Source organism: Chinchilla lanigera, unplaced genomic scaffold, assembly GCF_000276665.1.
Source record: "Chinchilla lanigera isolate Chin_1 unplaced genomic scaffold, ChiLan1.0 scaffold00005, whole genome shotgun sequence".
In the NCBI taxonomy this organism is placed as follows: Eukaryota; Metazoa; Chordata; class Mammalia; order Rodentia; family Chinchillidae; genus Chinchilla; species Chinchilla lanigera.
The window spans coordinates 18,357,167-18,371,605 of record NW_004955406.1 but is presented as its reverse complement, the minus strand read 5'-3'; the positions used below and the strand labels follow the sequence as shown (position 1 = coordinate 18,371,605).

The following is a 14,439-nucleotide window of genomic DNA, read 5'->3' as shown; positions in this document are numbered from 1 at the left end:
AGGAAGGAAGGAAGGAAAGAAGGAAGGGAGGGAGGGAAGAAGGAAGGAAGGAAGGAAGAAAAAGAAAGAAAGAAAGTAGGTAGGTAGGTAGGTAGGCAGGTGATGGCTGCAGGGTAGTAAAAAGATATGAGATAAATCAAGTAAGGACTAGGATTCGTTCATTTCTCTGTTGCCTCCTTCCTACTCACCAGCCTGGATTCTCCTCCCTCCAGTTACAGCTGCCCTGAACACTCCGGGCCTGCCTGCAAAGCACCTGGTCTATACCGCACCCTGTTAGCAATCTTCGTCTTCTAACACTTCCCATCTCACCCTTAATTCTCCAGTGTATAAGCAGTGCTTGTGGAGAGGAATTCTTTTTGTTTAAACAAAATACCTATAACTCACCTCTTTCTATACAAATTTAATTTTCATTTGTGTTTTGCCTTTTACCACTTTGCTATTGTTAATTTCAAAACTAAATGAGTGCTGTTTAATGATGGGTGCTCCACATCACACAAAAGCAAACAAAGAAACGTAAAAGAATTCACGTATATGCCATAGTACAAGCTGCTTACAACTCTGTCAGATCTGGGTTCAAACCCCAGATCTTCCCGTTATTGTAAGGTGACCCTGGTAAGACAGTTACTCCCCCTAAGCCTTAGTTTCTTATTCTGCAAATACTAACTAAAACTGACCCAAAGGTTAAAAGCATTAACAGATGCAAACATATTTGGTGTAAGGCCAGCAAATGGTGTGCATTCAACAGAAATTAGATCCCCAGGCCCACATAACCATACTTTTTGCACATTACCAAAAGCCAATCAGATTATTCTCTAAAAGTCTACTGCATTTTAAGCGTGCCTAATTTCTACATCATCCAACCATCATACTTCCCAGTTCCAGGCAAACAAACTCTGGCCCCTTTCACTGCTAGAATCCCAAACAGATTCACGGTCTAGCTGCTTTTTATCTACTAAGAGTTGGATAACAAAGGAGATGAATTTTGTACATCTTTTCCCTATATTTCTGCCCTCACCCTAGCAAGAAATCTAAAGGTATAATTCTCCCGTTTACCAAGAAATGAAAAAATGTTTAGTACACAAATTTTGAGATCTTTCCTTGGTAATTAACTCCTGGCAAAACAATATAAATCATCAAGATGTTACGTTTTATCCACAGAAAACTTTTTAGAAAATTAACTACACTATAGTATTGCCACATAAATTATCTGTGTAGATCTCCAGAGAAGTCCAAAGGAGTTGTAACAATATACACACCAGTTACTGAGGCAACTAACATGGCCTAGTTCTTTGCTTAAAATAGGTTAAGAAACAAGATACTCCTTAAAATGACTATAACCCAAAACACTGAGAGTATCAAATCCTAGTGGGGTATGGCCTAACAGAAACTCATTTTTTGAAGGCAGAATCCAAACCACTTTGGAAGACAGTTTTTAACAAAACTAAACAGCTAGTCCATCTTTACAGTATCCCTGAAATGTAGTTATCCAGTCTTTAGCTGCACATTTTTTTGGTGACAAGGTGCTTATTTCCCAACCAGTTAATTTTTTACTTATACTTGACACAATACATATCTGATAAATCAGAAATCAAGAATAGGTCTAGTTGTCAAAAAATTCACTCTTCTAAAGAAGTAAAGTATGATGTATACATTTTTTCTCCTCAACGAATAGTAATACTTTCAGAATCTGAAAAGTAGATAGAGCTTCTAGTCTACCTTTCCTAGACTAGAATATCAAGAAAAGGAGATGAGCAATCTTATATAAATTAACCAGCCAACCAACACTTATAGCTTCTGCAAAGAAGACTTACCGCTTAGGTTTGAAGACAACTTTCTGTCCTCCATCAAGGATCAGTAAGGCTTTCAGCTGCGTCCCTTTATAACCCACATCAGCTTTAATGATTTTCTTGGTGGCCATGGCATGCATGATTGCCCCCAGCTCTGGGGTCTCCTCAGGGTACACTTCCCGGGGCACTACCCACTGGGCTGCAATCTCCCAAGGAGACTGCAAGGTGTGGTCCAGCTTGGGTGCCAGCTCTACTCGCAAGCCAGTCATCATTCGGTGAAAAGCCCTCTGATCCTCCCGGTTGGCTGCTGATGTATCTAAGTTGTCAATCAGGAAAACTTTGGTGAAGATAAAGATGACAAGGAGTATTGCTAACAGCACAACTCGCTGCTTTAGCTTCATGTTGACTTTTTCTTCCCCCCTGCCCCGATCTCTTGCTCATTTATCAAGGAGAGCAGGTGGTGATGGTTAGCAAGGAGATTCCATGATTATACACATTGTTCCATTTCTTCACTAAAGCGCCTCCGCAACTCCTGTGAGCCCAAGGACAAAGCAAAATTTAATGGAGAATTCTGTCCTTCTACTGTAAATATTCTGTAAGTTTCTAGGATGTTACTTACCCTTTTAACCTTGCTAATCCTGAGTTTAATAAGATGTAGTAATTTAAAATAAATTAGCCTTGGGAAAGAACTAATAAGAACTGAGTACACTGCAAATTTTAACACAAAATCCCCATTTTAACTGGCATGCAGAGCCATGTAAGTGCCATTTGACTGGCTACGCCTGCATAATAACTATCAAAACAATGACAAAACAACAACAAAGTAGAACATTCAGATACATTTCCTAAACTTTCATTTTTCCTTTCAAAATCTATTAAGAGACTTCTGAATATCCAAAATCACTAGTATTTGGTAAATTTCCAGTTCTTATCTTCTCCAAATAAAAGTTTTGTGATACCCTGTAAGACAAGAACTCCTAAAAATGCCAAAGAGGGTGCAGTAGAGAGTAACAAGTCCTCCAAATCCAAATACTCACCAATCCTGGGTGGGTCATAGCTGCTGCTTATATATTTAAATATAATATTCAGACACCACGTATCTCAGTCAGTCCTTCACTAATAATTTCTCAAAATTAAAATGCCTCTACAATACGGATAATAATCCCAGATAAATTAATAAAAGAAAAACATCTGGCTATCAGTAGGATATGATCATTAAATTAGTGACACTTGGAATTATAGCAACACTACTAAGTCTAGAATGGTTAGGCACATTAACAAGGATACTAATGCCACAAACCTAAAGAAGTGCTGCTTCTAGTATGGGCTGACCATACTTTGGGCAATTCTCAAGCTAGAAAATTCCAAATACAAGATTTTTGCAAAGGTGTAAAGAATATACAATTCAGTTTCATTTGCATGCTGAGAGGTTGCCTTCCACTCTACAAGGCCATTTAAAAAACATGAACAAGCTTGTTCTGCTGTATCCCTACAAACAGCATAGCGCTGGGGCAAGAAAAAGATGACAAGAACATAACTGTGTTGTTTTGCTCTCCAATTCATTTAACAACTCAAACCATTAATCTAAGAAATAAAACCAATACAAAGAGCAAACACTGGGGCGGGAATATTCTCCAACTAAACTTGAGACTGCTACCCCATTAACAGCTGGAAACAATGTGAGAGCAAAAATATGTCCTAAGGGCAATACCTTAGTAAAGCAGCTGATGTGAAGTTTATTCTCGGTGATTAACCACTCCTTTCCTGTTATGAAGGAAGCAAAAAATGAGAGTTAAATTCAAATTCCAATTATCCTCAGCCACCTGCTTTGTTTCTTCATTGTCTGCCAGGAAGTACCTAACACTACTGGCTGAAACAAAAGCAATTCAATTGTGATGAAATGCAGTTGTGATGGTATCAAATCTGGTGTGGAACTCTAAGTAGAGTTCTCTGTGATTAATAATAGCAGTGCTACAACAGCAGATTTTAAATATTTTTGCTAGTTCTAACATGGCCTAAATGACACAACTTTTTCAATTACAGTAGCACCTTGTTCATGAACACTTCTGTTTGCAAACAAATTCGTTTGCAAACAGAAAGCATTTGGGAAAATTTTGTTGTTGTTTGCAAACTGCATCAGGTGACAAATACAACGATAGCTATCTCCCACACAAACACAAATGTGACCATTTTTTCCAAAATCGTAGAACAAGTATCACTGTATTTGCTCAACAATTCATATCTCAAGCTGCAATGATAAAAGGCAACATGGAAATCCAAATGCATCAGCAATGGCTTCCACAGGACCTCCCAATTCCTATACCCACAGTGGAAGAGTTCTGGAACAAAGGGGTCAGGCATCCCAACATCCTCCAGGATGAAAGTCTAGTTTACCTATAATCTTCTAATGGTGTTGATTTCACGCAGAATAAACAAAATCTACCCTCGCACTATATAGACATATACCCAAACGTACAGCATACAGGTTAGGGCTGTGTTTGTTTTGTTTGTGGTGCTAGAGATTAAACCCAAGGCCTTGCGCGTGCTACGCAAACACTCTACCACTGAGCTATGCCCTCAGCCCTGACTTTTTCTTTCATTCTTTTTTAAATTTTATTTTTATTTTTGTTTTTTAATTCTTTTTTTAAACCACCAAATGCAATAGAAAGTTCTAGCAGGGGCTGGGGATTTAGCTCAGCGGCAAAGTGCCTGCCTGGCAAGCGCAAGGTCGTGAGTTCGGTTCCCGGTACCAGAGAAAAACCATAAAAAAAAGAAAGTTCTAGCAGCTCTAAAATTCAGATAAGATAAATGGCCCAACTCTGCTATCCAATTTTGAGTGCTTTTATTGAAATCTCTTTAGAATAGGCCTCACGAGAACACACTAATCAATTCAGGGCTGCAAATAACTCATCCACTCAGATAGAAATTTTTATTAAGAGAACTGAAGAATTCAATTGTTGTCTTATTTCACTATTTACCTCTAAAGAGTCAAAGTGAGGGCAGATTTTAAAAAGAGGCTAAGTAAGTTTCCACATTTATAATCAATAAGTCACCACATCCTAGTAGAATAAGTAAGATCGTGATGTGACCTTGCTCTGTACCACTACGTTCCTTCTCCACAAGACACCAACATACAGCAGTGTTCTTCACCTCCTACCAGGCATGGAAAGAACTGACTTCTGGGCCATCAGGCTCTCGATACAGCCTGCAGTTAAAACAGTCCAAATAATTTTTCTAACCATTTAACCACCTCTGATTCTACAAATTCCTTAGCCAGGCATTAAAATCCTACCCTAAATGGCTTTAAGCCAGGAATCTTGTTCTTCTTCTCACCTTCAACCAAATGGACATGGTCCGGTCCTCCCTGCAATGGTACTGCCCTTTGCTTTGTCATTCTTCACTCCTGAACATCCACAAAAGTCCTCTTCCTCTTACCTATTCTTCCTGTCTCCTGTGTAAAGCCTAATTCTTCTTTGAAGATCCATCTCCAAGATTGTTTCTGGGGTCTCTTATACTCTGTGGTAATTTTTCTGTCCTTTCCATTAGTATTTAATTAAATTCTACCTTGTATACAGTTTTTAATTTCCTTTTCTGAGTCTTGCCTCCTTTGAATGATCCATTTTGGTCCTTTATGTTTGAGAGAGGGTACTCATGATAGGGCTTCCAGTCTATATTACCATCACTTTTCATTTGAGACAAACAGCATACCTATACTCTGGAAGCCGGATTTTTAAAGTTGATCTCCCAATAATGGATACTAAGGAAACAAAAGCAAGATCACTAGGTCTATTTCAAATTACTTACGAAGGTACCGGAGAAAACCAAAAAAAAAAAAAACAAAAAAAACAAATTACTTACGAAAACCTTTCTAGTATTCCCAGAGGAGTGTGCCTGCTATATTTCATGTCCTCACCTCCTCCTATAAATGCTTCAGTTTGACACTGTCCAGTTATATTATGATCATTTATTTTAATGTTCCTGTTATGTGCAACCAAGCCTCCTTCAAAGAACAAGTAGACCCAAGATGATAGTTTAATTCAAAAAACGTTAAAAATAGGGGGGCTGATATAAAAATAGGGGCACACTGCTTGGTACCAGAAAAACAAAACAAAACAAAACATTAAAAATAAAAAAGGCATTGCAAATGGTATGTGTGTAGATAGTCTTCACAGTGAAAACTGGCATAAACTCTCAGATGGAGTTCTGGAAGTAAACCTTTACAAGGAATTCTCCTACCTGGTTTCACACCCAACTCCATCAGCCACATGGGGCTTGCTACATAGGCTCATTTATTTTAATTCCTCACCCACTGATACCATCTTACATGTGCAGTAAGTTTTATAAGAATAAACTTATGATTGTAAAAAGTCTCTGAAGAAGAGATAAGTAGATTCCACTGGAAACAATGAGATTTTAAAATAAAGTCCTCTGCTCAAGAGTCTGATAATGGAGGAATATATACAGAAAAACATGCCAGTGCAGAGGTCTGTAAGTTGTATGATCCATGTAGCTGCTACAGAACATCTTGCCCACCACTCAGTAATATACTGGAGATTCTATAAGCCACTAGTGAGGTTCCAAGCTTTATCTGTAGCAGTGATCCTTTGAATTGCACTCTTATTTAAGTTGATAACTTCACACTACTACTTCTGAGGTTACAAAGAAGAAACCTCAACCTTTGTTCAAAGCAAATAAAGTGAAAGTTTCAGGATACATAAAAGCTTCACTTTTTAGGGTTGCAAATTAAATGGTCAATCAGGTTATTACCATGTATGTGGGATGCTTTCTGACTGTAAAGTACCACAAGGCAAACAAACATTCAGGTACAAACATCTCATGAATAGGACAAGTAACTGATTTGCTGAAAAGTGGTAAAATTTATTTAGTAACTAGTATATATTTATGTATATAATCTCCCTACCCTACAACCTGAGCAGAACTACCATGATCCTTTAACGAACTTCTTTGGTAATTGTTGGCTTTGGCAAAACTCTGCAGGTTTGTCCAGGGTAAGAAGAGATATACAAAGGCAGACACTAACAATTCCTCTCACCAAAGGGTGGAGTCTACTCCTCCTCCCCCTGAATCTGGGCTGGCTTTGTAACCTGCTTTGACCAACAGACTGCTGTGTAAGTGACTATGGGCCAGTTCTGAGCCTAGGCCTTGAAAGACCTGGCAGATTCCACTTTCACTCTTTTCGGGTTCAGCCACCATATAAAGCTGCTTGGGCTAGACTACTGAAGCCCTTTGCTATTCTGGCCACCTAGCTGAAGGGCCAGACAAGAGATTGAAGCTATCAAGCACATTCTAGTCTTAGCTGTATTCCCAAAGAAAAGAGCCACACACAGCACTCTCGCTTGTAGGCAAGAACCGACCAGCTGAAACCAGCTGACCCACATAAGAAAAAACAAATCACTGTTTTAAGCTATTATATTTTGGGGTAGTTGTACCACACTCTCACACCTATTCTGCTTCACCAACTCTTTTGAGGATGTTAAATTTATGAAGGGAGAAGGTATAGGAAAATAAATTACGTGACTAAAAATTCTCAGCCAAGCAATGCAGTATATGCCTGTACTACCAGCACTCAGAAGACTGAGGCAGGAGGATCACGAGTTTGAGGTCAGTGCGGGCTACAAAGCAAGCTGAAGACCAGCCTACACTACATACTGAGACCAACTCTCCTTGCCAGAAAAACCCTAAAGATGAGAAAAATAGTTAACTATTAAATGTAAAGATTAGATTGACAAATTGTTAGGTTGTATTTGTAAGTTGTTATTAATGACTTCTATGAATCTCTGTACTCATTATAAACCTTATCTCCCATTTGTTTCTTTCCTCCCATCACTGTAGATGTTTTGAAAAATAGATAACCCTAGAGACTTCTACTAAAATCCACTAGTGTACTTTAGACCCTTACATAGGCCCATGTAAAGCAATCAAAGCAAACCTCACATGTTCAGCAACGACACACGTCTGGTTTATAATGCCTAACATTTATACAGTACTTCAGCCAAAGCATAAAAAAACCAAAACTCACAACCCTTTAGTAAAAAATAAGACAATGTCTTTCACGGCAGTCTTCAATTTAGAAAACTAGCTGTGTATTTTAAAGATAACAACTTTGCATATCCTAAAGCTTGTAAAATAAGCCTTGAGAGTACCTTAAAGTTGCAAGTGCCTTTCAGGCCCGGCCCCCAGCCGCGCAGGTGCCTGGAAAGGCAGGCAGCAGGAGCCCGGGAAGTGGCGTGGAGATGTGCACTGGCCCTTAGGCCAGCCACCGCTGCGTGGTCAAGAACCACTTCTACAGAGAAGCACCGACACAACAGGCCCGCCCAGAGACATGCATGAACCATCCTGACATGGAGAAACCTCTGGGAAAACATGCCACATGGTGGGTCGCTCTTGGCCCTGCCCTTGAGAGCCAGAAAGGTCCGGAGTCAGCAGAGGAGCAGCTGCTGAAAGGGACTCGGAGAACACGAGAGTACCGATGCCCGAGGACTCAGAGGTCGAGCTGACTGGGGACTGAGAGCCATTCGGGAGCTGGAAACCAGGAGCACCTCGTGCAATACCTGGGGAGACCCCCTGGAGGCCATTCTTCCCCTAACTATACAGGCTGCACTGGAGGAGCGAGTGGAACTCCGGAGAGGTCTGAACCGAGACTTCATGGATTACATGGGTGCCCAATATTCAGATTCTGTAGAACCGCCTTCATGGAGAAGGATGTGTCTAGGTTACCTGCCTGGGACACTTTGCACCTGATGGTGCTGAGACTGACTAGTGGGCTGAGGACTCATCTACATGTTCCTGCCCCGTTTGACGGTTGGGGAGAGGACACTAAGTGGTTGCGGGGTCCCAGTGCGCTGGGAGGCTGGAGAGAACACCCCTCTGCTTTCTTAGACAAGAGGCATTGATAAAGCATACTTCCCTGGATCCCAGTTCAGTAGAGGGACAAAATATTCTTAAAGATAAGTTTATTCCTCAGTCAGCCCCAGATAATAGAATATAGATACAAAAAAATGGCTTTTGTCCCAGATAGCTCGCTTGAGGTGATAGTAAGAATTGCCTCCTTAGTATTTTATATTCGTGACAAGGAGGTCAAGGAGAGAAAACAAAGAGACCAAGAAAAAACAGCTGCCTTTGTTGCAGCACTAAGAGAAACCGACCCTAAGTCTGATTCTCAGGGCACCAAGAAGAACTCGACGATGACTACATTCATCTGCTACTGCTGTCAAAAGCCAGGCCACCTCAAGCGGGACTGCCCTAAGAAGCCACCTGGACCATGCCCTGACTGTAAAGGTGACCACTAGAGGTCGGACTGCCCTCTGAAGCAAAGGCCCCAGAGTTCAGACTCTCCTACCAGCTGGTCCAACAGGAATGAAGGGGCCCAGGGCATACTCCGCCTTCTCCCTCTGGCCAGACTTATCTCCAAGCAGGAGCCCCATGTAATCACGACTATAGAGGAAAAAGTAAACAGCCTATTGCTGGACACTGGTGCTCGTCTCTCGGTCCTTCTTTTCAATCCCGGCCTTCCTTCCAGCCATCATACCTCAGTGAAAGGAGTCACTGGTGAGGAGGTAATATGCTATTTTTCACAACCCTTAGGCTGTAACTACTTGTTACATCTTTCTTGCATATCTCTGTTTTCCTGAGAAACCACTTTGAAGATACCAACATGTATTACAGCAGCCACCGATAATTTCCTACCAATCTGTCCATAACTCTGTAATGTCTGTATTGTTCCTATGCTATTTCGTAAATGGATGTATGTTTATTACTATGTATTTCCAACAACCATTGAGAATAGTCAGATTATTTAATTGATCATTCATGTATAGCTGTTTTCTCTAGAAACCACTTTGAAGAAACCAAAGTACAGTACAACAACCATTGATAATTTCCTACCACTTTTGTCTGTAACTCACTATTATTTGTCTATTTGTTTTCCTGAGAAACTATCTTGAAGATACCAATAGGTAAAATAACAACCATTGATAATGTCCTACCACTTTGTCTATAACTCGGTAAATCCCCCTACTACTATGTTATCCTTCTTTTACTCTTTAAAATTAAAAAAAAAAAAGTTGCAAGTATAGAAAATCTAATTTCCATATAGTCCAAGTTGGCCTAAGGATTAGATTTTCCTTACTGTTTTCACTTCCATTTAAATACTGATCATATAATATCTACAAACCAAGAATCCCTTATGTGAACTCCTCTCACAGTTCCCTATAAAGGAATTAAAATGATCACCAGGACTCAATGAAGCATTAAGGTAGTCCTTCTCCCTGGGTGTGAGAATAAAAATGACATAGGCAAAAACAAAAACCAAAACAAAACCAAACTGTTCCCTCTTTGAAAAAAACCTGCACACTGTCCTATTTAACTCTTAATTCAGAAAAACCCTCTAATCTTCTTCCTTGAAAAATGAAAAAAATTTTAGCACACATTGCTAGCAAAATCTGTTATAAACACCAAGACAGGCAGTGTTAAGTGAAGAATTCACATGCTGCTTTAAATGAGCCGGGTATAATGAAGTTTCTTACACTAGGTATTTCACTACTCAACTGTCAGTATATAACCACTTGTAAGGGCTATGTTATAGAAAGCAACTCCTGTAGAGTGTGAGAATATGAAATTTCAAATATGTTCCTCCAACTTGTAAACTCTTTCCATCTTAAGTGTTCAGTTCACTACAGTTCTTGGAAAAGTATACAAGTTTTGTGCAATAATACCACCTCAATTTTTCTTTGGTTGCTCTCTCTCATTTTAGAGAGACAGGCTATTGCTATGTTGCCCAGGCTGGCCTTGAACTTCTGGACTCAGAAGATACTCCTGCTTTGGACTACAGATGTGCCACCATGCCAGTGTAGCATCTCAATTTTTAACTTTATGTTCTGGCGTGCCAGGCTGGCAGCTCACACAAGATCCCTTTCAGAAAGCAGAACCTCAAAACAGGGCTGTGCTGATATGATGGCTAGGTGGCTCCTGGCATTATCACTTTGTGATAATACGGATATACACGCTGATATGCTTTTTGGCATACCTGTCTCTTCTTTATTGTGAATTCCTCTGAGACAGGGGATGTTTTACTCTCTCTTCATACTAGCACCGTGCAGGGCATGTGAAAGATACTCATGTGAGAGTTTTGATAAAGTTTATTGAATAACAGAAGTGAAGATCAAGGAGAGATCTTTACAGTTTACAAACACTTCTTATGAACTGGAAACATTTTAGTTTAAAGACAGACTATTTTACAGACATAGGAAAATAACTGCTGTAATGAATTCAAATACACAGTATACAGAAAGATCTGATGTTTTCTAGCTGTACATACTCAATTTAAAGGTGGCTAAAGTTGCTACCTTCTGTATGCTCTGCTTCTACCTTTCTAGGCATCTGCTATTGCTAAACTGGTCCCTAATATTGGCTGGGATTGGGAAGAATGACAATCTGGAAATGCTAAGAGGAAGAATGGGGAAAGAACAAGAAGATATTGCCCAAGAATGACATAAGACAAAGCTGAAACCAGATCTTCAGGTATTACTGGGCAATGACTTCTGAGAGAAGAACCAACACTACAACTCCCGTATTAATTTTTTTTCTACAGGATGAACTATGCAAACATAAATGTACCTATATGGAGTATAAATTCACCATGTAAGCCAAGGATAAAAAACAAAAAATGAACCAAAAAAAAGGCTCTGGGTAGCCAAAACAGTGGCTTCAGAGTTCACTTATTAATACTAACAGAATGGTCAGCAGAACCTAACTAAGCCAATGTCATTGTTTTACATTCAATTTCAGGAAGCAGAGTGATCTGAGTTTCTTCTCCATAGAAGACCAGAAGCTGTATAACTTTCCAGCTCCTGAATGACACCATGAAAAGCAGATTCAATAATTTAAAAAGCAGAGGGGGCAAACAACCTACATTTCTCAGCCATTTAAAGCCTTACTCAAGCTGGCCATGGTGGCGCACACCTGTAATCCCAGCACTTGGGAGGCTGAGGCAGGAGGATTGTTGCGAGTTCCAGACCAGCTTGGGCTCCAAAGTGAGCTCAAGGCCAGCCTCAACTGCACAGCAAGACCCTGTCTCAAAAAGACAAAAAAAAAAAAAAAACAAAAGGCCTTACTCAATTACTATCAGTAATGGATGACAGTAATCACAACTTTGGACAATAAAAGAAATGGTTGAACTATATTGTTTTAAAAAAGTAAATAATAGATTATAAGAACTTTTCCATAAAGAGTATAGCTAAAATATGAATTCTGCATGTACTTTATTTCCCATCAACATTGGATAAATGAGGCATGACTATACACATGCCTCAGGTTAACATCTGAGAGATGGAATGATAGGTTTTATTGCCTCCTCAGTCCTGTTTGTGGTTCTGTTCTCTTTACATTCATAATTTTATATTCCTTGACCTTCTTTTATAAGGCACCCAAATTAGCACCCTCTCCTCTCAAAGGGTTGTTATCTTGTCACAAAGTACACATCTTGAGTACACACTAAAGTTCACTGACTCTTTCCTCCATCAGTCTCTGATCTCTCTCTTACTGAGATGACAGTTGTACCCTCAGGATTCTCTAGGTACAGACAGGCATTTCTTTTGTTTTCATTAAGAAAAATAAATGAGAAGATCTCTGCATTATATTTTCTTTTAGGCAGCTATAGCTGTCATGCTGACATTGTAAGCTGGTCAGAAGCTGGTTTCAGTAGCAAAGTAAGGCCTTCTGTTCTGCAGGACAGGCCCACAATAATGAATTCACGAGTCTTTGGAGATTACAGAGGCAGAGTAAGGGAGGGAGGGAGAGGGAGACGGAGAGGGAGAGATACAGACAGACAGAGACAGAAAGAGAGAGAGAGAGAGACAAAGAGAGAGAGAGAGAGAGAGAGGAGAGAGAGAGAGAGAAAGCATGGAAGGAGGATCTACCAGAAAACCCACCTTCAATTTAAGGGACAAGAGAGAAAAGTTGATGCTACTGATATGACCATTACTAAGAGTTCAAACAGCACATTTTCTAAAGGAATCTGAAACACATTTTTTTTGCTTTTTATTTTCTTTTTATCAAAAGAGGACTAAACAATTTCATATTTTGCACTTGGGTATTTCTGCTTCCCTCACAATTCTGCATCTATTTCCTACACAACAAATATTTCCTACACAACTACTGTGTGCTAGCCACTATTAGGTGTGTTAACTGTAACAAAATGTGAGGTGTCACTGCGCTCCCAACCCAATCCACACAACCACCTGGAATTCAGCTCCAAAGTGATCTGACATCTGTGTTTAGAAGACTCTCTTGTGGGGAGAGGGCCACACACCTGTAATCCCAGCACTGGGGAGGCTGAGGTAGGAGGATTGCCTCGAGTTCCAGGCCAGCCTGTGCTACATAGTGAGTTCAAGGCCAGCCTGTACTACGAAGCGAGACCTGTCTCACACAGAAAAAAGAAGACTCTCGCCTTTTTACTGTCTATAACTATGAGCACAGAATACAAACAGCAGTCTTTTGCTTCTACTATGAGATGATAGCAATCAACAAGAGACAACTACTTTGTTAGCTATTTTAAAAAGTTATCAATTTAAGAGCTGAAATTTCTGGTTCCAAAGTTTACCCCACTGAAGCAATAGTCATACAAAGTGTAGGAAGCTGAAGTCTGCCCTGAAACAAAATTTCATTTAGGAATTCAAGATTCGGAGACACAAAAATTATTAATATAACAGCTTAATTTTAAATTAGATTCTCACAGAATCTAGGCAAATAGTAAGCACCTTTAGTACCTGTATCTCAGTTTCTCAATAACGTGTCAGGTTGATTGATTGATATATATATATATATGGAAATGCTCTAAGCTTAGCTCGAAAGTCCTGTGTAAATTCAAGCAAAGTTTGTAACACAGAAAGCACACTGAGGTCACCAGCCCGATTTAAAAAGATCGACCAAAAATTTATACATGACTTTACAATGATTATAGGCATGGTTAATAAACAGCAACTTTAACTTTATCCAACTATACGTCCATAAAGTCCTACACTGTAATAGCTAGATCCTAGATTTTTACTTCCAGGTGACAAATGAAACTTCCAGGGGGAAAATGGTAGCGTGAGAATGATACTGACATTTGGCCCTAGATCCTAGTGGCAGGATCAAGCATCTCTCCTTTTCCAAAATTACAAATTCCTTACCCATCCCGACGCCGCTGTGGTCTGTAAAAGGACCCACTCCCCAGTGGCCTGCCCTTCCGCTTCCCAGCTACAGTAACGTCCTTCTACTCCTCTACCTGGAGACTGGTAACTGAAGGCTGATTAAGATGCCTCTTTGATCAGACCCCGCAATCAAGGACACAGCCTGACAACCGATCACGTCCATCGCTAATGGCAACGTTTCGGCTCGCTCTTAATCGCCGGGCCACCGCACCCGGAAATGAATCTCCAGTGCAACCCACTTTGGACCCGCGTATCATTTCCTCAAGTTGTGCCCCAGTAAGAGCGCCAGGCGCGCGACCCCGAGGAGCCCGGGGTCCACGGGCAAGGCTGTGCTGCCTCCTGCTTCGGGCCTGCAGGGCACTCGGGCTACTCCGCCACAAGGCGGGCCGGTGCAGACCCCGCCAGCGCGCGCTCCTCGCAGGCGGCGGTCGCCCGGCAGG

General features: G+C 40.5%; 1 protein-coding gene across 6 annotated transcripts in view; it reads right to left on the bottom strand.

Moving 5' to 3' along the window:
• The window catches only part of Fam20b (family with sequence similarity 20, member B), a 43,350-nt gene extending 29,138 nt beyond the window's left edge, over positions 1–14,212 (bottom strand). For 2 of the 6 annotated variants that reach the window (XM_013521110.1, XM_013521130.1), the window contains exons 1-3: positions 13,979–14,035; positions 3,499–3,551; positions 1,812–2,319 (exon numbers count right to left, since the gene is read on the bottom strand). In XM_013521110.1, coding sequence (XP_013376564.1) covers positions 1,812–2,188 — 377 coding nt within the window. In that variant the 5' untranslated portion in view covers positions 2,189–2,319; positions 3,499–3,551; positions 13,979–14,035. Of the gene's footprint in view, positions 1–1,811; positions 2,320–3,498; positions 3,552–13,978; positions 14,036–14,073 lie in introns of those variants that run through there. The other 4 variants (XM_013521113.1, XM_013521117.1, XM_013521118.1 and 1 more) reach the window with 4 other exon arrangements.
• Between the last annotated feature and the right edge of the window lie 227 nt (positions 14,213–14,439).